At 39.3% G+C, this 26,462-nt stretch overlaps 1 protein-coding gene across 3 annotated transcripts in view; it reads left to right on the top strand.

Moving 5' to 3' along the window:
• dnajc1 (DnaJ (Hsp40) homolog, subfamily C, member 1) overlaps positions 1-26,462 on the top strand; it is a 206,258-nt gene that overhangs the window by 105,410 nt on the left and 74,386 nt on the right. For 2 of the 3 annotated variants that reach the window (XM_073054644.1, XM_073054643.1), the window contains exons 7-8: positions 18,356-18,446; positions 20,441-20,610. The exons of the other annotated variant lie outside the window; for it this stretch is intronic. In XM_073054644.1, the coding sequence (XP_072910745.1) occupies positions 18,356-18,446; positions 20,441-20,610 (261 nt within the window). The remainder of the gene's footprint in view (positions 1-18,355; positions 18,447-20,440; positions 20,611-26,462) is intronic. 3 annotated transcript variants of the gene reach the window in all.

Raw genomic sequence — 26,462 nt, 5'->3', positions numbered from 1 at the left:
GATGGTCCATTTTATTTCTTATGCTGCGTGCATTCAAATATAACACTTTCAATGCAGTATTTGTTGCTTTCTGTTTTAACTGCACCATGCCTCTTTTGCCCTATGACTCATCCCACTAGCTGTGATTATACTTCATCTCCTGTCTGTCCTTTCTGTCATCTCTGTTGCATGTTATCTTTGATTTATTTCTGTTTTCCCCTTCCTCAGCCCTATCACTTTGGTTTCCATCCCCCTGCCAAATTAGTTTAAACCCTCTCTAACAGCTCTATTAAACTTGCCTGCTAGGATATTGGACCCCTTTAGGTTCAGGTGTAACCGGTCCTTTTTGTACAGGTCATACTTCCTCGAGAAGAGGCCTCAATGATCCAGGAATTTGAAGCCCTGCCCCCTATACCAGTCTCCTAGCCACACGTTAATATGCCTGATCATGCTATTCTTGCACTCGTTAGCACGTGGCACAGACAGCGATCTTGAGACTACGTCCACGCTACATCGGATAAATCCGTAACCGAAGCCTTTTCTCTTAGTTTTTACCCTCCGTCCACACTAAAATGGCGTTTTTGTTCCCCGAAACAGGAGCTTTTCAGAAACGCTCTCCAAAGTGTGTATTTTTGAAAACGTTTCTTGGGCAGATCGGTATGGACGGGGTAATCGGAGAAATCTGAAAACGCTGTCAGATGGCAGCGCTCCATTTCATTGTTTTCTTGAACGTAACCTAACAATTTCAGAACAAATGGCAACGAAACTGAAGCCAGAAGAGTTAGAAATGTACTCACCAAATACTTTGACCCATAACTTAATGAATAAATAAGTATACTCACTTTGCCCTGTTCTCTGTCCTTACTTGTATGAAGGTGGTTTACCTATTTGTGCAAGTAGTTCTCTGACAATAGATGTGTAACATTGTATGGAAGTACAAGATAATACTGATGCAGACATGTTTTACACATTTAACAAGGGGCTTTATTAATGCAACAGAGTTAGTCAGTTTTTCAATGTTCGTCGTCAGCCGGGTCATACGGTCCGTGAACTCCCTGTCGGTTGCCTCCATACACTCCAGTATTTGTTTTTTTTTACTTTTAAATCCTCCTGCACAAGAGCCAACAGCTGCGCATTGTTTTAAGTTTTTCTAGTTTGTAACTGAACAAACGCGCACCAAGTCTTTCACGGCGAGATTCGACAGCAAACATGTTGCTTGTTTTCGGTAGATGTGTCCTGCGCATGCGCAGTAGAAGGAAATTCGCCAAAATCTCTGTTTCAATGTGGACAGAGATATTTTTAAAAACGCCTAGCGTGAACGCCTATCGTTTTTGCGTGAAACCGGCGTTTTCAAAATTATCCGGTCTAGTGTGAATGTAGCCTGAGATTACTACCCTGGAGGTTCCACTTTTCAGTTTCCTACCTAACTCCCTGAATACTCTCTTCAGGACCTGCTCCCTTTTTCTATCTCTGTCATTGGTGTCAATAATTACCAAGACTTCCAGCTGTTCACCCTCTCCCTTCAGAATACTCTGTAGCCAATCCAAGACATCCCATATCCTGGCACCTGGGAGGCAGCATATCACACGAGTATCTCTATCAGGCTGATAGAACCTCCTGTCTGTTCCCCTCACTGTGGTATCCCCTATGGCTACTGCATTCCTCCTCATCTTCTTTCCCTTCTGCACCATGGAATTTTCTCTGTAATGTATTCTTTATCCATTCCCATCAGCTCCCTCCAGATTATACCAGTCACTAATTTTGCAGTAGTCAGTTAACTTACTGTAAACCTACCTGTGAGATGTAGGAGGAAAATAGAGTACAGAGAGGAAATCATTCAGGAAACCCTCACAGGTACACAAACTCCACACAAATAACATTGGAGATCAGAAATGAACCTCAGTGACTATGTCAGTGAGGGGCCATCTTTACTAATTATGTCACGGTACTGCCCAAGGTGTTCCACTGTGATCTGTAAGGAAGAAATAAAAAGGATTATGCACAATCAATATGGATTTATGAAAGGGAAATGATAAATCTTTTGGAATTTGAGATTGGAACTGCACAATAGACATGGACAAACTAGTTGGAGGTTTTGACTTTCATAGGACCTTCAATAAGGTGAAAAAGTAATAATAATACTGGAGACATGCCTTTGAGTTAAACTAAGGCAAAAACTTGAGGGATAAAGTTGGGAACATAATTTGAACACAAATGATTGGTAATGTAGAAGTGTGGTTTGAGGATTGGTTCAGAGACCCAGAATAGAGGAGCAGTTATTTTTAGTCTGGTAGACTGTAGCCGGTGAGTGATCTGTTCTAGGGATTGGTGATGGAGTGCAAACATTTCAAGGATCAACTTTATTCACTATATACATTTACATGTATTAGTAATTAGCTAATTTACTTATCTCTGGTGGCACATATTAATAACATATTTCATAAACCTTGTTCTTTTGCATTCCTGGTTTTTTTAAACAGGCTTTTTTCATGATTAATATGGAAAACTGTCAAAGTTCATTACAGAGGAAAAAGGATTTGGGATCATGTTCATGGAACTCATTCAGGATAGTTTTCTCGATAAGTATGTTGAATAACAAGGATTTGTGAATGAAGCACTGAATTAGTAAATTTAAAGGATTCTATGAGAATCATTAACGTAACAGAATTTCACCTGGAGTTTGAGATCAGTGAGGTTAAGACTGATCCTCGGGTCTTAATTTGAAGGCAAGAGAATAAACGGAGGTAAATGTTAGCATTAAATTAGAAGATAATATAAGCACCAGAAAATATTTTAAATAAGATTCAATAATTATTTAATTCCTAAAGGAATGAAAATCTCCACAGGAAAAGTAGCTGATTTGAGAGGAATGATAATGTGATAGGAGTAACCCATTAAGGATGAAATCACTTTGAATAGATACAGGGCAGAATTTCCCAACCTTTTCCTTACCATGACCTTGGAAACATTTTTGTTATCCCAAAACGTCATAAGCAACATGTTATAAGAATATGACTGTTAATAATCTTTTTATAGTAAATGGATTGTTTAACACCTCTGAAAAGAAAAACCACTTGTCCTAAATGTGTGTGTGTATGCATGTGTAACTATATAGACACGCACACACACACCATGTTGTCAAAGATTTTTGTGACTCTAAGGTTGGGAATTGCTGATTTATTGAGATGCAAGTATACAGTAAAGACTACATGGATAAAATAGTGAAAATTAAGTTTACAGTTGAAATTGAACTATAACCCCCCCAATAGGTCAGGTCAAGTCAACTTTTATTGTCATTTCGACCATAACTGCTGGTACAGTGCATAGTAAAAATTAGATAGCGTTTTTCAGGACCATGGTTTACATGACACAGTACAAAAAACTAGACTGAACTACGTAATTAAAAAAAACACAGTGAAAGCTATACTACAGACCTACACTGGACTGCATAAAGTGCACAAAAACAGTGCAGACATTACAATAAATAATAAACAGGTCAGTAGGGCAAGGTGTCAGTCCAGGCTTCGGGTATTGAGGAGTCTGATAGCTTGGGGGAAAAAACTGTTATATAGTCCGGTCGTAAGAGCCTGAATGCTTCGGAGCCTTTTTTCAGACAGCAGGAGGGAGAAGAGATTGTATGAGGGGTGCATGGGGTCCTTCATAATGCTGTTTCCTTTGCGGATGCTGCGTGTAGTATAAATGTCCGTGATGGCAGGAAGAGAGACCCCGATGATCTTCTTAGCTGACCTCACTATCCACTGCAGGGTCTTGCGATCCGGGATGGTGCAATTTCCGAACCAGGCAGTGATGCAGTTGCTCAAGACGCTCTCAATACAACCCCTGTAGAATGTGATGAGGATGGGGGGTGGGAGATGGACTTCCCTCAGCCTTCGCAAAAAGTAGAGACGCTGCTGGGCTTTCTTTGCTATGGAGCTAGTGTTGAGGGACCAGGTGAGATTCTCCCTCAGGTGAACACCAAGAAATTTGGTACTCTTTACGATCTCTACCGAGGAGCCGTCGATGTTCAGCGGGGAGTGGTCGCTCTGTGCCCTCCTGAAGTCAACAACCATCTCTTTTGTTTTGTTCACATTCCAGAGACAGGTTGTTGGCTCTGCACCAGTCCGTTAGCCGCTGCACCTCCTCTCTGTAAGCTGACTCGTCGTTCTTGCTGATGAGACCCACCACAGTGGCGTCATCGGCGAACTTGATGATATGGTTCGAGCTGTGTGTTGCAGCACAGTCGTGGGTCAGCAGAGTGAACAGCAGTGGACTGAGCACGCAAACCTGGGGAGCCCCCGTGCTCAGTATGATGGTGTTGGAGATGCTGCTCCCGATCCAGACTGACTGAGATCTCCCAGTCAGGAAGTCTAGGATACATTTGCAGAGGGAGGTGTTCAGGCCCAATAAGCTCAGCTTTCCAATCAGTTTCTGAGGGATGATTGTGTTGAATGCTGAACTAAAGTCTATGAACAGCATTTGAACGTATGTGTCTTTTTTGTCCAGATGGGTTAGGGCCAGGTGGAGGGTGGTGGCAATGGCATCATCTGTTGAGCGGTTGGGATGTTACGCAAACTGCAGGGGGTCCAGTGAGGGGGGCAGCAGGGTCTTGATATGCCTCATGACAAGCCTCTCGAAACACTTCATGATGATGGATGTAAGTGCAATGGGACGGTAGTCATTCAGGCAGGATACTGAAGACTTCTTCGGCACGGGGACGATGGTGGCGGCCTTGAAGCACGTTGGAATGGTGGCACTGCTCAGGGAGATGTTGAAGATGTTAGTGAGAACATCTGCCAGCTGGTCTGCACATCCTCTGAGCACACTACCAGGGATGTTGTCTGGTCCAGCAGCCTTCCGTGGGTTGACCCTGCACAGGGTTCTTCTCACGTCGGACATGGTAAGACACAGCACCTGATCATTCGCAGGAGGGGTGGACTTCCTCGCCGCCACATCATTTTCCGCCTCAAACCGGGCGTAGAAGTTATTCAGCGCATTTGGGAGGGAGGCATCACCTGCGCAGTCAGGTGATGTTGTCTTGTAATTGGTGATGTCCTGGATGCCTTTCCATATGCGCCGCGTGTCGCCGCTGTCCTGGAAGTGACTGTGGATTAGCTGGGCATGTGCGCGCTTTGCCCCTCTGATGGCTTTGGACAGTTTGGCCTTCGCGTTTGTTAAAGCTGCCTACGTACGTACCTCTGCGGTCATCCATGGCTTCTGGTTGGCACGTATAGTGATGGTCGTGGACAGAGTAACATCATCAATGCACTTGCTGATGTAGCTGGTCACTGATGCTGCGTACTCCTCTAAGTTGGTAGAGTCGCCATCGGTTGCAGCCTCCCTGAACATGTGCCATTCAGTGTTCTCAAAGCAGTCTTGAAGAGCAGAGATGGCTCCTGCTGGCCAGGTTTTCACCTGCTTCTGAACTGGTCTGGAGCGCCTGACGAGCGGTCTGTATGCTGGGATTAGCATAACAGAGATGTGGTTTGAGTATCCGAGGTGGGGGCGGGGCTCTGCCTGGTATGCGTTGAGAATGTCTGTGTAAATCAGGTCCAATGCGTTCTCCCTCCTCGTTGCAAAGTCCACATACTGATGGAATTTGGGGAGCACTTCTGAAGTGAATAGGTGCATAATACAGAGCTGAGCTCATTTAATATTTATAGATTGGGATATGAGGACATCCATGACTGGAGCAACAAACTTCATGAGTGTTAATTTTTTTTAACACCAGTGTGTCGTAGAATTAAGAGGATATGGGTCACATTTAAATTTCATCATGCAGTTGTACTGGACAGAAATAGACCCTTCAGCCCAAGTGGTCCATGCTCACCATGATGTCTATGTAAGTTAATCCCATTGTCTAGATAGATAGATAGATACTTTATTCATCCCCATGGGGAAATTCAACTTTTTTTCCAATGTCCCATACACTTGTTGTAGCAAAACTAATTACATACAATACTTAACTCAGTAAAAAATATGATATGCATCTAAATCACTATCTCAAAAAGCATTAATAATAGCTTTTAAAAAGTTCTTAAGTCCTGGCGGTTGAATTGTAAAGCCTAATGGCATTGGGGAGTATTGACCTCTTCATCCTGTCTGAGGAGCATTGCATCGATAGTAACCTGTCGCTGAAACTGCTTCTCTGTCTCTGGATGGTGCTATGTAGAGGATGTTCAGAGTTTTCCATAATTGACCGTAGCCTACTCAGCGCCCTTCGCTCAGCTACCGATGTTAAACTCTCCAGCACTTTGCCCACGACAGAGCCCGCCTTCCTTACCAGCTTATTAAGACGTGAGGCGTCCCTCTTCTTAATGCTTCCTCCCCAACACGCCACCACAAAGAAGAGGGCGCTCTCCACAACCGACCTATAGAACATCTTCAGCATCTCACTACAGACATTGAATGACGCCAACCTTCTAAGGAAGTACAGTCGACTCTGTGCCTTCCTGCACAAGGCATCTGTGTTGGCAGTCCAGTCTAGCTTCTCGTCTAACTGTACTCCCAGATACTTGTAGGTCTTAACCTGCTCCACACATTCTCCATTAATGATCACTGGCTCCATATGAGGCCTAGATCTCCTAAAGTCCACCACCATCTCCTTGGTCTTGGTGATATTAGGCCCTTATCACTTTACTCCTTTCCTACCCAGGCCATCCATTTAGCTCTGAGTAATGAACCAGATTTAGTTAAATGGCATATAGTGCATGAAAGCATCAGCGAATAGATCTAAAGGCGGATAGCAAAAGCCAAGGACTAGATAAAACCAAAGTAAACTGAGCAAAAATGTAAAAGCTAACGAATTCCGGTGATTGAGAGAGATTAATCATAGCAGCAAAAGGAACTTGAAACATTTTAAAATGTATTTTTAAACAATTAAGAAGAGAGCAATATGGACCTTTAAAACTGATTAAAGTGGCATGATTAAAAAATAGATCTAAATAATTAGCATTATCAATTATTCAGAAGAGCATGCCAAAATTATTGAGAAAAATGACAGTAATAAGAAAATAAGGCCACTAAAGAGTGACACTTTTCCAGGAATGGAACTCTGGCCCAGTGTTTTAAAGGAAGATGAAAATAACTTTGCTTGTTTCACAAACAACAAAAATTGTGGAAGTGATGCCTTCGAGTTAGGAGAGGGAAACCAGGGAATTATAAAATTGCATCCTCTGTCAAGAAATTACTGTCAATGATTAAGAATACTTGGAATCAAAGAGTCTGCATGTATTTGTGATGGGTAGATTATGTATGAAGAGCATTCTTAACTAACTTTGTGAAGAGCTGATTAAAGTAAAAGACATCAAACAAAACACTCCAATCATTGTTGATTGAAGTACAATTGTTATCACTAAAGAGGCAGTGATGAGCAATCTAATGTGCCTAAAGGTAGACAAATCCCCCTGGGTCCTGATGAGGTGCATCACAGGGTACTGAAAAGAAGGGCAGAAGTTATAGTGGACACATTTCTAATAATTTACTAAAATTCTCTGCATTCTGGGCTGATCCTGGTGGATTGGAAGACAACAAATGTCATATCACTATTGTAAAAAAAAATGTAAGGAAAAGAAGGGTAACTATAGACCAGTTAGCTTAATATCTGTAGTCATTACAAAATGCTTGAGCTATCATTAAGTATGAAATAACGAGATATCTGAATAGAAGTGGTTTCATCAGGCAGACAGTATGCATTCATGAAAGACAGGTCCTGTTTGACAAACTTATTGAAGTTGTTTGGGGATATAGTGAGTACAATGTATGGAGGGGAAGATGTGAATATTATATACCTGGCTTTCTAGCAGGCACATAAAAGACTTGCCCATAAGAAAAGGATTGAACGATTGAATGGCTTATCGAATGAAGAGTGTTAGATGGCTCTGGGCCTGTAATTCACTAGAATTGTGACCTCTTTGAAACCTATTGAATGATGAAAGGCCTTGAGAGAGTGGATGTGGAGAGGATGTTTCCTATGATGGGAGAGTCTAAGACCAGAGAACACAGCCTCAGAATAGAGGGGTGTCCTTTTAGAAAAGATGAGTAAGAACTTCTTTAGCCAGAGAGTGGTGAATCTGTGGAATTCTTTGCCACTGGCAGCTGTCGAGGCCAAATCTTTATGTATATTTAAGACAGAGATTGATAAGTTCTTGTTTGGTCATGGCATGAAGGGATCCGGGGAGAAGATAGGAGATTGGAGCCGAGAGGAAAAGTGGATCAACTATGATGAAATAGTGGAGTGGACTCAGTGGGCCAAATGGCCTAATTCTGACCCTATATCTTATGGTCTTAAAAGGATGCATGGAGTTGGGAATAATGTTTTAGCATGGATATAGAATGGTTAACCAATAGAAGGAAAAGAGGTGGGATAAATGGATGTTTCTTTGATTAGCAGTCATAGAGCTGAATGCTGCAAGAATAAGTGCTGAACCCACAATTATTCATGATACAGATTAAAATTTGGAAGAGGAGACCAAATGTAACACATCTAAGTTTGATTACAATAAATTGAATTAACTGGTTTGAATTCAAGAGCAGGGAGATTATGCTGCAACTGTACAGGGCACTGATGAGGCTGTACCTGGAGTACTACATGCAGTTCAGGTCTCCTTAATTTAGGAAAGATATTCTAGCTTTGGAGGTGGTACAGTGGAGATTCACCAGGTTAATTCCTGAGATGAGCAGGTTAGTCTGTGAGGAGCGATTGAGACGCATGAGACTTTACTCTCTGGAATTCAGAAGAATGAAAAGAGATATTATAAAGCATACAAAATTATGAAAGGGATATGAGATTGAGGCAGAAAAATTGCTTCCTCTGGTAAGTGTGAGTAGAATAGATTTAGAATGGAGATGAGGAGAAGCTGCTATTCCCAGAGAATAGTGAATTTGTTGAATTCTCTATCCAGCAAAACAGTAGAGGCTACCTCATTAAATATACTTGAGGCACAATTGGATAGATTTTTTTCAACAATATTTTTATTGTTTTTTAAATAGAATATAGTTTAAAGGAGAATTGTGCAGTGCATAACAAATGTAGTAAATGTACAATTCACATTTATGAAAGAGATGCACCCATAGTACGAACGTGCTTTGATTATCACCCCACCCCTCGCAGTCCCCAACTCCAAGCCATCAATGCATTGGCAAAAAGGGTTAAACAGAACCTTTGCCCCCACAGAGCTGCATTGGTATAGAGAAGGTGTATTTTTCTACTACACATAGGCTGTTGTATGATAACAAATTTGAGTCTGAAGAGTTTTACCAGAAAATGCTGGAGGTCAGGGATTTATGTACTGAGGAAAGGGAGAGAGAATGGACCTTTAGTCTCACTGGGAATTTCGAAAATATTCAAGAAAGGGTCCCCACACCTTTTGGAACTTCATGTCCGAATTGTGGATTGAATAATGGATCTTTTCAAGGCGTAGACTGGACATGATGTCCCTGAGCCACTAAGCGTGGTTGGGTGGGGCAGCATCCCTCCACTTCAGCAAAACTGCACGCCTGGCCAACAGAGAAGCAAAAGACAGTGTACGATGTTTAGTCGGACTTGGGTGCATGTCCCCCTCTTCGGAGGTGCCGAAAAGAGCAATCAAAAGGTTGGGTTCCAAATTGAAATTAAGTATTTGGGATAGAGTTTGGAAGACATCTCTCCAGTATTTTACTAAACTAGGGCATGTCCAGTACATATGGATAAGGGAAGATAGATTTTTAAATAGGGGAGTTAAGGGTTATGGAGAAAAGACAGGTAGGTAAAACTGAGTCCACAGCTAGATCAGCTATGATCTTATTGAATGGCAGAGCATGCTGTTGAGGAAAGAAAGGACTTCGCCTGTTCCTACTTGTTATTATTTTACATGCCAATGTTTATTGCTATGTAGAGAGATTTGATAAAGCCCTTCATAAATCAATTTGCTAGTTTTTACTTGTTAATTGTAGGTGCATACTAGGTATAATGGAATTGCACTTTAAATGGTGGTAAGCTGGTAGTATCCTGTGATATTTTTGAATCTGTCTTGTTGTATTTATGATTTTATGATTGGTTTGAATGGACTGAAGGTGGCATTCATTATTTTTTGTTTTCTGATGGTGTGGAAGTAGGCAAAATATTATAACAGTGTAGAAGGAAGTATTAAATTGTATAGAGAGATTGATGGAATTAAGCAGGTGAAAAAGACTGAGGAAAATGGATTTTTTTTTGCATACAAATCTGAGGTAATCCACTTTGGAATCAAAAGGCTAGAATACATTTTAGTGGTGAAAAGGTAGGAACATCAGGAGTACCAAAGAAGCTTGTTGATCTGAAATTACCATTTAACAAGCAATTGACAGGTACAAAGATTCAAAAATGGGCTTGTGGAATGCTAGTGTTTACAGAATTGAGTACAAGAAGATGGAAGTCGAGCTTTAGCTGCATAATACCTTGATTAGGCTACATGAAGTACTTTGAACAGTCCTTTGTAGGCTTTCTATTGGAAACTGAATGAAGGATGTCATCACATAAAATACTGCCAAAATTGGCAAACACAAACATTGAGTTTTAGAAATGAGTAAGTTATAGCCAAGAAAATATTAAAGATGAACAACATAGAATGTGATTAAGGAAGCTATTGTATAAAGGAAAAAAACAGGGCTTTTACACATATACATGAGCCCCTTGAAGTGGGAAAATAATTGTCTGAGATATTAAATTATTTTGTTTCTTTTTGCAATGGAAGATGCAAAGAACTCAAAAAGGGATGTTGTTTTATGATGGGCTGGTTAGGCTAGGCTGTAGTCTGCTGCAGATCAGAAGAGTGCAAGGTGATTTGACTGAAATATAAAGAATGCTGAGGCGTCTTGACTGGCTAGATTTGGAAGGGATATGTTCATTTGATAGTACAAGGTAGCTCTTTAAAAACCTTGTGCAATTAAGATACAAAGTTGTGTATCATGGAAACTTTCTCATAAAAGATGGTGGAAACAGTCTAAGACAGCAAGATATATAATAACCAAGAAGTTGAAAAATTCCTGGAGATAGACAGAATTGTAGCATTGAGATTACAATCAAATCAACTGTTGTCTTTTTATATAGTGGAGGAAGCTCAGAAGAGAATGGTCTATTGTAATTATTTTTTAGTATTTGTATTATGATGGGAATTTAGAAGTTAAGATTGAATGGGAATGAGGAAGTAAAAAATATTTAAGGTAAAATATTAGAGTTAACACATTGTAAATCTCTGTACCTGTCAGGTTACATACTAGATATTTTAAAAGAACTGAAAGCAAAGCATGAGGATTTGTTGGTTTTAGTCTTTGGATTTTACCACTGAACCTATGGATTAAAAGGCAATCAGATCATTAGTCTGAAGTAGAATCTAGGTTTTTCTTTGCTACTTGAGGACATAAAAGTCAGCCATTACAGTTTCTTGGTAAGGTCGTTATTTTTGGCAGTAGAGATAGGACTGTAGTGGTGTGCTACACGCAACGCTGAAATAACGACACGTAGTCGGTGAGCTGCAGTTGCAAAAGAGGTTTATTCAAACTTCGTGGCCTCGCTTTAAAGCCTTCCTGTTCCCACCCTCCCTGGGCGGGAATGCTGTAGGGGGCGCATATTCACAGTCCCGTCCCACATGCGGGCTTTCCCCCTTGCTGGTGAAGCAGGCTTGGTGACCTTTTTGGGACCGGCCTCAATGCTGGCACGCGCCACTTTGTGAGCCGGTTCGAGTGCGCTGGGAAGTGGGTCGCCACAGGACCAAGTTAAAAGGGAAACCACTAGATTATCAGAAGATCAAAAATACACATTTGTCCAACTCGAGTTATATGAATTTTATGAAATAAAAAAAAGATGGAAGCTCTCAGCAGAAGCTAGGTATGAGAAAAGAGATAAGGTTTTAAGTCAACCCACACAAAATGTTAGAGGAACTCAGCAGGCCAGGCAGCATCTAGGAAAAGAGTACAGTTGATGTTTCGATGCTGAAACTCTGGCAGGACGGTTTTAGGTCAGGATCCTTTATCAGAACAGGGAAAGACATTTTTTTAAAGTTTGATGTTAACATGTATATCCTGATTAATAATGCTCTATATTTTCTGGACAAATGGCAGACATATGGATCAGTAATTGCTTGTCTGTGACTTGCTATCTTTAAAATTGATTTGGATGAGATCTAAGTTTTTAATGCAGTTTTAGATAAGTAGTATATCTTATAGATGGAGAAATAAAGGATGCAGAATTATTAAAAGGTGTGGCAGTGTAGATGCTGAGACGTTTCCTCTGGAACCAGTGCCAGAAGGAAAGAGTCTGTCATCTAATAATGAAATGAACAGAAATTTCAAAACTTTTTACCCCACAGAGCAAGTATTTATTTAATATCACTTAATATACCTAATCTTGAGATTCGTATATCTTTTTAACTATGATGTCTATAGACCAACAAAATAGAGGTGATTTAAAATCTAAGCTGTGATCACAATGAAACAAGATCAGGGAAATTTTTGGCATGCTCCTGTTCCTACTGAATATTTTTGAATTTTAGTGTGAAAATTGAGAATGCTGACAACATTTGGAAAAAGGGATGAAATTTCAAGGTAGCTTTGATAATAAGCACAATTGAAACAGCTTGTAAGAATTAGTTAAATTTTAGTAACTAGCTATTTGATTGCTTGAAAATATATGGTTTGACATTCAGCTGATTACAGCATTACCTTTAAACTCACTGGCTCAGCTGAAAAAACTATACTACTGCGAGGCATTTTTAAGATAAAAATGAATGTAAAGTAAACATACGCCAAGATATTCTTTAGAATAACATCCAATACTTAATAGAATCTTCCAGTACAGTACTATCAAAGTCCTCGACATGCTGGATTAACAGAATTTTATTGTAGTTGAGAATGTAGTTGAATCGTAATGGTGATTCTTTCACAGAATCAAGGCCAGATTTATTGTCTGATCTTTAGTTACCCCTTCCAGCCCATTTGAGTGAATAATTAACAATCACCTGTGGGTTTGGAATTATTCCTGAAAGCCTCTAGTGAATGACCTGAAGGATCTCAGTGGCCAAGGTAGACTTTTATCCATATTAGAACTCGGCTGCCATGGTAAATCTGAATTTGTCACTAGAACATTAGTCCAGGTTTCTGATGCTAGGCTAGTAACTTAAACATTGGTCTATCTGAACTGAAAGAAAAAATGGGAAATTCTTAAGTCAGCCTCCGTCACTGGAGAGAGGAAGAAATTTTCATGTTGATGATCTTTCATTCAAATCTCACCAGTCATTGTATGTACATTTTAATATTGGAAAATTATTATAAGTAATTATGTAATATTAACATAAATCAGATTGCACCAATCCAGAAGCCTGAACTGAAAATACTGTATGAATTAAAATCCCATGTAGTTGTGGAAATTAAATTCAATCCAGTAAGGTATTACAGAGGATTCTTAGGGATAGAATTTGTTGTACATTTGGAAAAACTTGTCCCAATTAGGCACAATCAGCATGACTTTCTGTGGGGCAGGCAGTGCCTTACAAACTTAAGTATTTTGAGGAGGTGACAAAAATTATTGTTGAGCTTAAGGCAGTGCATGTGGACTTTAAAGCATTGGACATGATTCCTCATGGTGGGCAGATTCAGAAAATTCGGATGCATGACATTCACAGTGACTTGGTAGGTTGGATTCAGAATTGGCTTCCTCATGGTATACAGAGAGTAGGGAAGGGTGGCTGCTATTTTGTCTCAAAGTCTATGACCAGTGGATTAGGATCACTGTGATATTTTGAGTTAGTGGTGGAGAGGAGGTCACTAAACAAACCGTTATCCATTATGGGCAATCTGGCACATCCTCTCCATGACCCACTGAACCCTTTCAAACAGACTCATTCAGCTCCACTGTCATGAGGATCATTACAGAAAATCTTTCCCACCAAATGCAATAAGCATATGCAACAGCTCATCTCTGTGCAACAGGAGAACACACATCATAGTACAATAGTCTCTGTTTTATTATCTTGTACATTATTATTGCACATTGGTACATTAGTATACTGTATTGTTATGCTGGATTTTATTATTAGTTAAATCTGCACAGTGCTGAGTGTGTTTTTAAATGTTGCTGTAACAAAAGAATTGGCCAGTCAGGATCAATAAAATTGGAGAAATGTCAAATGAATTTTTTTTAAAAATCTGGGCAAGTGTGAGATGTTAAACTTTGGGAAGGCAAATATAAGGGAATCTAGATAGTCACTGATGTACAGAGGGATCTTGGAGTCCAAGTCTATACCTCTATAAAAATGAATATGCACATAAACATATGGTAGTAAAGAGGGTGTATGCTTGCTTTCATTAATTAGAATATTAATATAAAAGCTTGGAAGTCATGCAGGTTTATAAAACTTTGGTTAGGCTGCATTTGAAATATTGTGTGTCATTTTGGTTGCCCCAGGCTTTGGAGAGGTACAGAAGAGGTTTACCGGGACGCTGCCTGGATTAGAGTATGAGCTATAAGAAGAGGTTGAACAAACTTGGGTAGTTTTCTCTGGAGTGTCAGAAGCTGGGGGGGGGGGGCAACCTGATAGAGAGTTAAAATGATGAGAGTCGTGCTCAGAATCTTTTTCCAGGCTAGAAATGTCAAATACTAGAGGAAACATTTAAGTTGAGAGGGAAGAGTTTAAAGGAGATATGCAAAGACCAGTTTGTTTTTACACAGAGGGGTAAGTGCTTAGAAAGAGCTGCTAAAGTAGTGATGGAAGCAAATATGATAGTGGCATTTTAAGGCTTTTAGATAGGCTCATATACAGAGAGATGTGGATCATGTGCAGGCTGAAGAAATTTAGCTTCATTTGGCATTGTGTTCAGCACAGACATTCGTGGCCTGAAGGCACTGTTCTTGTGCTCTACTACTTTATGTTCTGACATGGAGTGGAAATCAAATATCTTTAATCAGACTCAAAGAACTCCAGTTTCTTCCCACATTCCAAAGACATACTGGCTATTAGGTTAATTAATCATATGAGTGTAATTGGGCAGCACGAGCTTGTAGGGCCAGAACGACCTTTTACCGTATCTCTAAATAAAATAAAATATATAAATAAAGTATAGGTTGCCCAGTTCTTGAGGAGACAAATTCCTATTTGGTCAAGATTCTTCAATCCTGTCATATTCAGTTGCCAATGTTGGTGTACAATTAAATAACAAACTCGAGGTGGTGCCTTCATGATCATTGCCACCCTCAAAGCAGCTGAGTGCAAGAAACAGTGCTGCAGTGTAGGTAGCCATGTTCAACTGGATATCCCAAATGCCTGATCCCACCATCACAGGTGCTATGTGATATCAAGAAATTGCTCATTTAACCAAGGTTACGGACACTAACAGCATTCTGCTGCAATGTTGAAACCTTGTTCTCCAAAGCTATTCCAGTGCAGCTCCTGCAGAGAATTGTGCAGTTGTGTCTTGTTTACATGCAGCAGCCAAATCTAATCCAAGTTACTACTTCAATCTCAATAATTAGCTAAGTGATAGTAGATGCCATTGACAATGCTGTCAAGGGGCACTTAACACTAAGATGTCATTGATGAAAATTTAAAATAAAATACTGGAGGTGTTGGAAATCTGAAATAAGAGCAGAAAATTGAAGAAACACTTGTCAGGATATGAAAGAAAAACTACTTTAGCATTTAAGGTTAAAGACCCTTCATTGAAAATGAGAAAGGGAATAAGTCAATAGTTTTAAGTCACAGATGAAGGGGGATGTTGGGTCAGAATAAAGGGAGTATTTCCTATCTGGTTGATGCCATGGTTACAATGGGGAAGAGCTGCAATGAAGTCATCCAGTTAATACATTAATGAGTGCAGGTAGAAAGAGTGTACCACAGATGCCAGTAGAGTACAGAACAATAGGAATACTCAGATCAGCAAGAACTAATAAAGGAAAACTGAACTAATGTTATCGAGGTATTTCTTGCAAAGGAACTGGACAGTTCTGACATAGAGAAGGCTAGTTCAGTGATGTAGAATTCAATATTGAGTCCAAATGGCTGCAGTGTAGCTAGACAGAAGATTAAGTGCTGTTCCACAGTTTATAGCAGTGCAGGAAGCTACAGACAGATCAGAGAAAATGGAATTTGGAATTAAAGTGGCAGGTAACAAGATGTTTAGAATCATCCTTGCGGACTAAATGCATACATTGAGGTCCATACTTGCAGTTTCCTCCAATTTTTCCACTTTCAGTGTAATTCCACTAACGGGCTATCTTAACTTCTTCCCTTTCAGTGTTCTGAAGACGCCATTCCCTTTATGACACCCGGGTTATTATCTCCCCCAAACATTCCCCTTCTTGTGCATCTTCTGTGGTTCTTGTCCAGCCACATGAGATGTAACACATGTCATTCTATTTCCCAACATTTGAGGTCCAAGTAATTCTTGTAGTTGAAGAAGTAATTCACTCGTACTTCCAGTGTAGTGCACTGTTAAAGTGTTCACAATGTTGTCTTCTTTAGATATGCGAAACCAAACACAGATTCTGCATCATCTTCATATGGTTTTACTCTTCTATCTCACTTGCACAGTGACATATCCAAATGTGGTATCCTGTACTGTTTCCACAAGAAATAACATAAGCTTGAAGAACTTCTACCTGGGCATATTACAGCCTTTTGGACTCCATATTGAATTTCACGTCTTCCAGTTTTCTCTTTGTATCAAAGCTGCTCTGTTCTGGTGCAGGCCAACCATCGTAATATATTAATGCTCTCAGGTTTTCTAACAATTCCAGTATTCCTTTGTGATCTACCCTTATGCTCTCACTTCATACCTTTTATAGAAAATGAAGAGCACAAAGTTTCTTGCTATGTACATAATGGACAGTCTAACTTGGGGCCACAACATCTCATTAGTCAAGAAGGCATAGCAGCATCTGCACTTTCTGCAGAGATTGAAGTGTGCAAGGTTTCCCGTCCCCAACCTTAACAACATTCTACAGGAGCATCCTATCTGACTGCTCCATTGTGTGGTACAGAAGCTACAAGGGATCAGACTGCATTGACCTTACAAGGGATAATAAAAACTGCCAAAAGGGCCACCAAAGTCTCCCTCCCTGCTAGTTGTTACAGCTACCAGGAGCATTGTTTACCCAAAACATTGTGGAGGATCCTCACCACTTATCCCACAACCTTTTTGATTCACTGCCATCAGGAAGGGGGTACAGGACCATAAGGATTATGAATGCCAAACTGTGAAATAGCTTCTTCCCCACAGTCTGAAACTAATGAATACCCTGCCACCACCAAGGTCCCATCACTAAGGTAGCAAGTTGTTTACTGTTTATATGTGCTACACACTTCACATAAAATATAATGTGAATTATATTTTATTAACTTAATTGTAGTAATATTTTGTCTATATGTGCTGTGTGTGATATATTTATTGTGGGTGCACTGTGGTCTGGAGAAGCATTGTTTTGTTTTATTGTATATACGTACAGTCAGATGACAATAAAGCTGAACATGTGTTCTTTCTATCATTTTGTTTTTCTAACAGACCTCATTACCCTGTCACTGGATGATTTTGTTTATTCTTTATTTCCACAGCAACCATGCTCTTACCCTATTAACCCCTTTGTTCTATCTATCCCTCCATCACTCTCTGCAACTTGATGTAATTAGTTATTTCTCTTGTATAAAGTAAGGGCAACCAATGATGGAATTAAGGAACATATATAACAGATCATTTAAATGTTCAACTGTTACCTCTTTTGTTTTGCCTGACTGTTCTGTATGCCTTTAAAACTATTTTAATTAGAATTTTTAAGATCCATTAAAAATTATTAGATCCAACTTTAATGATCTTGGTTCTGAATTTACCATTGATCAATCACAGTTTTTAATTATTATTCTCCAGGTATTAATTAGCATCATAGGCAATTTTGCAGCTTGGCGGCAATGATATTATATGCATACAGTATCAGCGCTTGTATGGAAGAATATGTTTGTTCTCTTGATTTACTGCAAGGGTATTTTAAAAGCTCACTTTTCTCGACATCTTGATGCCAGGTTTAATTTTTACCACTAAAATTTCAGGGGTATTTTTTCAATTTGTGGTATTAACTGAAATAATTTTTTAAGAAGCCTTTGTAGTTGTTGGGAAAAATCTTAAAGAAATGTGAGAACTTTGCATTTGTAGAAACTGTGCATTTTCCAAGAATTAGTATGTCCTCAATCCTTTGCTACTGTATAATCTGGCACTGTGCACTGTCATACATTTATTTGCATATGAAAACAGTACGCATAACTGGATGGTATGTGTTAGAAAAGTTTTTTCTAAACAGTGTGCTAGCTTACGAGTGCATACAGATTTTAATTTCATAATTATAAGCATAGGATAAACAGTTCACATGTTTTTCTTGTAGGCTATTAAAGATTTTTATCTGGAATGGAAAGCACTGAAAGTAAAGGAACAAGAGGAGGCAGAGACCCAAGCTCAGTTTGAAGCTATGCAGAGTAAGAAACATCTGTACTGTGTAAATAGTGTTGTTTTTGTCACTGGAGAGAGAGACCAGTCACCCAATAATGAACAAGTATTGTAGAAGACTTGACCTTTCTTCTTAGCAGAACAGTATTTTATCATAGCCTGTGGGCTGAGTGATCCATTCATCAAGTATTACCAAAGTATTTCAGAAGGGTCATTATTGTGTCTGTCAGACAAATTTGCTGTGTAAATCTATTTTATAGGAAGATCTGTTTTAAGATGGTTGTCTTCATTCAGATTGTAGAATAAAGGCTCCTTTGCATTTTCTAATATTTCATCTTTAATATTGAGAACATTCACACTTAAATAAATAATTCGGACCTAAGAAATAAGAGATGTGGCTTAAGTGTCTGTGCAGTCATTCAGTAAAATCAGAACGAATCTGATTTTGTCATTAACTTCATTTTTCTATCCACACCTTGTAACCTTTGACTCCCTTACAATCTCACCAACAGCCCTAAATATATTCAGTGATTCCTCCACAGCTCTACTGGAGTAAATAACTGAAAAGGATTCATTATCCATTGAACAAATTCCCCATCTCCTTATCTCTGCCTTAATAGGTGACCCGCTTCATCCAAAGTGAAGGGAAACATTCTCTTAAACTCTTATCTTGTCAAGTTTGTGTAATCTTATTTTTCAATAAGATCAAGGAGCTCTCTTCTAAACTCCTGTGAGTATGGGTTCAATCTGCTCACCCTTTTCTCTTTAGGAATTTAGAATCATGAAGTTCCAGTCCTCTGAATTATTCACTTATGAGAACATTTTTGAAAGGTCTTGTTAGTTTTCTGATTAATGTGTTTAAAAGACAGCCTGAAGGCTTGAACATGATGGGATTTGAATACTGTGTCAGACAGTGAACATGGGATATTAAATTTGTAAAGTGCTATCTATGAGTATCATATTTTATGGTAACAATGCATTTGTTTCAATCTGTATTACTTTAATGTGAAAGATAATGAAAGAAATAGCAACAATACTGATTTTCTGAGCTCCCTTATCAATGTCCTTTATGTCTGCAGAAATTTCAGTATAGGTTAATTCTTCAGTCAATTAATATTAATTAATGTACAGTACAGCACTGAATTAATTTGAGTTTCTTGAATGTATGAATCAGAACCAGAGAATTTCCTGAACTCTTCTACAGTTAACAGGACTTTTACTTTATTCTCAGTGTGACTACTTTCAAGCTTATTGTCCCAAATGAGAAATAATGCTGTAAGATAAATAAAATTGTTAATATACCCCTAGCATCTTGAAATAAATGGGAGATGCTATACATCTCATAGCTGTTTGTTGTTTTCTTAATGTGGTGAATTATAGTTGGGAAGCACAGTTAATGGTGGTATTAACATCTTTTTGAGAGGGTAAATGCAAATCTTCTGGATTGGCATGGAGCTGTGTTATTCTGCCTGTTTTTCATGACCTAATTGCTAATCTGTCTGCATGTCTATCTGCTTTAAAACGGAGACTGTGTGCACTGTCCTCTAGGGACAGAAGTAGTACAGTGGTCGGGAATTCGAGGCAATTTGCAAATTGAGGGAATGCAACATGGGGTCTCATTAAAGCAATGTGTTGCAGCAGAAGACAAGAGGTGTGAATAGATAATCTGCTGATTCTAAATATTATCCTACTGGGTGAATCTTTGCACAGACATTGTGAGCTATGATGTTATGTCTGCAGTTTTCTGAGATTTGCTGGCAGTTATCCATTTCTTTGTTGAGAGGAAATTTTAAAATGAGAAGCCCCCTTTATCTGAGAGCAATTCACATTTTCTCTATATTGCAGCTTTTGAAATTGTGCTTTATTACTACAGATAAAACACTACTTTGTATTTGTGTTGTGCTGTCATCTAAGTATATGTGCAAACTTGAATTTTTGTCAGTTTAAAAAATGCAAAAAAGCTTCTCTATTGATCTTTCAACAGAATATTTTTTAAGCTGAAAAGCCATTTTATACCTTGCAGAAGAAAAAAGGCCAAAAGTAAAGAAACCAAAATCTGAGTTCCCAGTGTATACAGCCACTAATTCTGGAGGTATTGCCTATGTACCATTACATGAGGAAGCTTCTACTATTGAGGAAATTGAGGAGCAAATGGCTGACTGGCTGGATAGCAGACCCAGAGGGCAGAAAAAGGTAAGCCATTATAGAAGAATATACGTAGTTAAGACATATTGTAGAGAAATAACTAGTTTTAGAATTATTGCAAACTAAGTGACATGCTGCTGAAATTTAAAATACTAGAAAAACACTGCAGGCACATGATTCTTATACCTAAAAACACAAAATGCTGGCAGAACTCAGCAGGCCAGACAGCATCTATGGGAGGAGGTAGTGACAACGTTTCAGGCCTAACTCCTCCCATAGATGCTGTCTGGCTTGCTGAGTTCTGCCAGCATTTTGTGTTTTTATTTATTTCCAGCATCTGCAGATTCACTTGTGTTGCCTTTGATTCTTATACCTGTCTATTTTGTCAAGGTACTTGGATTTCTCCAATTCACTTTTAACTAATATTTATACATGTTGCATGATTGACATGCAAGATAATTGATGGTATCAATGCAAATGTTAAAAATAGTGTACTTGATGGTATACAATTACACTACTTTTAACATTTGCATTGCTGAATTATTTTATTCGAACATTATGATATTGATATCAATAACTTTTACAGCCTGTCAAGCTTCACATTTTAAATGTTATATAATACAAAACATCAAAGAAGAAACTAGTTAATGTTAGCTTTCTTATTTCCAGATAAATTAAATAGATAAATTCAATTATTTTATGAAAACTTGCAGAAGTTATAACTTGAAGAATTATATTCACCTATCATCTTCTAGATTGTCCTCCTTTCCTCCCCCCTCCCCCCACCACCTTTACTTTCTGGTGTCTTCCCTCTTCCTTTACGGTCCTGAAGGAGGGTCTCAGCTTGAAACTTCCTTTGACTGTTTATTCATTTTCATAAATCCTGCCTGACCTGAGCTCCTCCAGCATTTTGTGTATGTTGCTTTGGATTTCCAGCATCTGCAGAATTTCTTGTGTTTCTGACAACCAAGTCCAGCTGCTGGCCTTCACGCGTGGCTTAGCTACTAGCCTAGTGGAGCTGTTTCTACTGACAGGAGAAGTGGCAAAGACGGGTTATGGCAGCTTAAAACCAGTCGCTTTGAGCAGATTGGGTTCATCGGCACTGGTTGGCAGCTCATCTAGAAGAAGGAAAGCTCTGATCTCAAACCTCCACTGCCTTGCAGCTATACCCACTCACGTGGAAGGCTTTGGGAGTAAACCCTAAGGAAAAATCCAGAGCTGGAATCTCTAAAGCATTCCTACATTGATTTCAACATTGACTGGCAATTCCCATGATGCACCTAGTTAAAAACTGTATCGGTCTCTGCTGTTTCTTTGGGTTTTATCAGCTGTGTTGAGAGGGAGAGCCTGCTGCATAGACAATAGCTTGCACCCCTTATCATACTGCCCTATGTATCATGTAGACAGCCGGGATGCAAAATCCATGGTTGACACCGACCAACGGAAGATCTCAGCAATGTGAGCATGAATGTTTTAAGCCAGTATGTTTCCTTCTGGTTGATCATCATACTCAGATATTCAAATTCTGTAATGTATTACAGCATAAAACAACATATTGGGTTAAAAACTGTCCGTTTTACCTTAAGTTGCCATGTCTATGTAGTGTCATTGAATAGTAAGAGGATAGTCATTGGGTCCAAACCGTTATAGAAATGAGTGATACAACTAGTTCATTTCCTTTGCCCTTTTCTAAAAGCTCTGCAAAATATTTTTAAGTCTTCTGTAATTGTTAATAAAATTACTTTATAACATCAGCTACCAGTCTGTTCTCCCCTGGTGGCCATATTGGCAAAGGTAAGGATAATCAAGTTCAGAAACGTGCAAGGATTTTATACAAAATAAAATGTTATAGTCTGTATAAAGGGCACCTCAGATGGCCATATTGTACATCCTGTCTATTGGTACTGGTGCATGTAAAATATTGCTAGCATTAAAAGTTGTGTACCTCCATAGTTCAGTATCTCAGCACATGTATCTACCAAAAATATAATGATATATAACTGCATTTAAAATTCTCATCATTTCAAATACTTTGCACTGAAATGTTTGATTGAAATGCACCAGATTTATTTTGTAAAACATGTCAACAGTTTCAGCGGGATGGAGAGCAAGTAAATTAAGAATCCTAAAGAAGATTGGTCAAAGTAAATCTGGTAAACTTAAGCTTGGGGTAGTACCACCATAATATGGTGAAAACTTTCAGACTGGAGCCATGTGACTAGTGGGGCTCCCCAGGTCTTGGTGCTATGTCAGTACAATATGCCATCCATTTCAGTAATTTAGATGAGAGTATACAAGTCATGATTAGTAACTTTACAGATGACACTAAAATAAAGTAAAGGAAAAGTAGAATAAATTTATTATCAAAGTACATATGGTCGGCCCTCCGTAACCGTGGATTCAACTAACTGCGGAATAGGATTGAAAAAAAAACGGAAGTTCTCTCTCCAGCACTCATTGTTTGAGCATTGTTCGCCTTGTGTCTCGTTTGGTCGCTACTTGTGTGAAAAAATGGCTCCTAAAAAGCAATTACCGTAGATTCCGGACTACAGAGCGCACCTGATTAAAAGCCGCTGGCTCTAATTTTAGAAATAAAATCAATTTTTTACTTGTAAAGGCCGCACCGGATTTTCGGCCGCAGGTGTCCCACGTTGTAATATGAGATATTTACACAGAAAGATATTACACGTGAGGATTTTTTAACTTTTAATTAAATCCATATGGTAACAAAAACAAATACATATTGCAAATGCTTTTTTTCGAACCGTGCCCGTAACGCGGCTACTTTTAAATATACGTTGCGTATACTTCTTTACTGAACAACATTCCAATATCTCCTAACGACTGGTAAAAAATATATACACTGCAGCCTACCAGGAAAAGTTATTGATCGCCTTTAACTTAAAAGCAGCGTTTTCGCTCCGCCGCTCCCCCCCCGCCGTCCCGTTTATCGCAAACCGGTATCCCACAAGACGCGGCGAAACCGGGTGTGACGTCATAGCATCCCGCGATGTAGTACAGAAAACAAATATAGTTAAAACTCTTCTAACTTTAACTAGAAAATGAATTACTAAGCGAAAATATTATAAACTAAATAACTGCCATAAAGGCAGCACAATGCTTTTCTTCGAGTGTTTTCCATGTTGATGAGGGTGAGTACAAATGACTGATTTACAATAATTTAATTGTGAAAGTGCGCTTGATTTATCGTAGAATTTCATTGGACCTCTGTGAACTACTCATCAATTTTATTGGTCTACTGTTACGAGGCAAAATGTTTTCGGCGGCATGAAAAAAAATAATACATTAGCCGCACCGTTTTAAAGGCCGCAGAGTTCAAAGCTGTTCAAAATGTGGGAAAAAAGTAGCGGCTTAAAATCCGGAATCTACGGTAAGTGGTTAAAACAATTCCTCAAAGGCTAAGAGGGAGTGTAAAGTGCTATCTCTCGCTGAGAAAATAAAAGTCTTAGATCTTTTGAAAAGTGGCATGTCGCTGGCCGAAGTGGGCTGTGAGGTTGGTAAGAATGAATCGAACATTCACACAATAAACAGAAAGAAGCTGAAGTTCGTGGAAGTGTTAGTGCTACCCCTACAACGGCAAAAATGGTCTCTCTGGTTCGTGATAAAGTGCTTGCCAAGACTGAGAAAGCATTAAGTGTGTGGCTAGAGGACATGTCACAGAAGCATATCCCTGTTGATGGCAAAATTATGCTTGAAAAAGCACTTAACCTCTATGAGCACTACTGTGAGGGGGTTGAGGAGAGTGAGAGGAAGGAGTTTAAGGCTAGTAAGGGATGGCTGGCTAGCTATGAAAAGTGCCACAGCCTCAAGAACTTAAAGATCACGGGAGAATCGGCATCAGCTGATGCTGAGGCGGCATCAGCGTTCCCAGAAGAGCTACGATGGTTGCATCTGTACTGAACATGTACAGACTTTTCTTCTTGTCATTATTCCCTAAACAATGCAGTATAACAACTAGTTTACATAGCATTTACATTGTATTAGGTATTATAAGTAATCTAGAGATTATTTAAAGTATATGGGAGGATGTGCGTAGGTTATATACAAATACTACGCCACTTTATATACAGGACTTGAGCATCTGCAGAATTTGGTATCTGGGGGGGGGGGGGGGGGGGGGGGGGTCCGGAACCAAAACCCCGCGGATACGGAAGGCCAACTGTGTACATCACCATATACAACTCTGAGATTCATTTTCTTGTGGGCATACTGAATAAATTCATAATAGAATTGATGAAAGACTGCACCAGCTTGGGCATTCAACCAGTGTGCAAAAGACAATTAACTATGGAAATACAGACCCCATTTCCAGAAAAGTTGGGATGTTTTCCAAAATGCAATAAAAACAAAAATCTGTGATATGTTAATTCACATGAACCTTTATTTAACTGACAAAAGTACAAAGAAAAGATTTTCAATAGTTTTAGTGACCAACTTAATTGTATTTTGTAAATATACATAAATTTAGAATTTGATGGCTGCAACACACTCAACAAAAGTTGGGACAGAGGCATGTTTACCATTGTGTTACATCACCTTTCCATTTAATAACACTTTTTAATCGTTTTGGAACTGAGGATACTAATTGTAGTAGATTTGCAATTGGGAATTTTGTCCATTCTTGCTTGATATAAGACTTCAGCTGCTCAACAGTCCGTGGTCTTCGTTGTCTGATTCTCCTCTTCATGATGCACCATAAATTTTCAATAGGAGATAGATCTGGACTGGCAGCAGGCCAGTCAAGCACACGCACTCTGTGTCTACAAAGCCACACTGTTGTAGCCTGTCCAGAATGTGGTCTGGCATTGTCCTGCTGAAATACGCATGGTCCTCCCGGGAAGAGACGTCACCTTGATGGCAACATATGTCTCTCTAAAATCCTAATATACGCTTCAGAGTCAATGGTACTTTCACATACATGCAACTCACCCATGCCATGGGCACTGATGCATCCCCATACCATCACAGATGCTGGCTTTTGCACCTTTCGCTGATAACAATCAGGATGGTCGTTTTCATCTTTGGCATGGAGAACTCAATGCCCGTTTTTTCCAAAAACTAGCTGAAATGTGGACTTATCTGACCACAGCACACGGTTCCACAGTCTTTCGGTCCATCTGAGATGAGCTCAGGCCCAGAGAACTTGCCGGCGTTTCTGCGTAGAGTTGATGTAAGGCTTCCTGCTTGCGTAATAGTTTCAAGTTGCATTTCTGGATGCAGCGACGGACTGTGTTAAGTGACAATGGTTTTCCGAGGTACTCCCGAGCCTAGGTGGCTATAATTGTCACAGTAGCATTACGGTTTCTTAGGCAGTGCCACCTGAGGGCTCGAAGATCAGAAGCATTCAATAGTGGTTTCTGAACTTGCCCTTTACGCACTGAGATGTCTCTGAATTCTCTGAATCTTTTCACAATATTATGTACTGTAGATGTTGAAAGACCTAAATTCTCTGCAATCTTGCATTGGGAAATGTTCCTTTTGAACTGACTAACAATTCTCTCATGAATTTTGGCACAAAGGGGTGAGCCATGACCCATCCTTGCTTGCAAAGACTGAGCCTTTGATGGCCGCTACTTTTATACCCAGTCATGATACCTCACCTGCTACCAATTAGCCTGCTTAATGTGGAGTCTTCCAAACCGGTGTTACTTGAATATTCTGTGCACTTTTCAATCTTATTTTAACTCTGTCCCAACTTTTGTTGAGTGTGTTGCAGCCATCAAATTCTAAATTTGTGTATATTTACAAAATACAATTAAGTTGGTCAATAAAACTATTGAAAATCTTTTCTTTGTACTTTTGTCAGTTAAATAAAGGTTCACGTGAATTAACATATCACAGATTTTTGTTTTTATTGCATTTTGGAAAATATCCCAACT

This window comes from Hemitrygon akajei, chromosome 8 (genome assembly GCF_048418815.1).
Source record: "Hemitrygon akajei chromosome 8, sHemAka1.3, whole genome shotgun sequence".
In the NCBI taxonomy this organism is placed as follows: Eukaryota; Metazoa; Chordata; class Chondrichthyes; order Myliobatiformes; family Dasyatidae; genus Hemitrygon; species Hemitrygon akajei.
The sequence above is the reverse complement of the archived record's forward strand: the minus strand, read 5'-3'. Positions and strand labels throughout refer to the sequence as shown.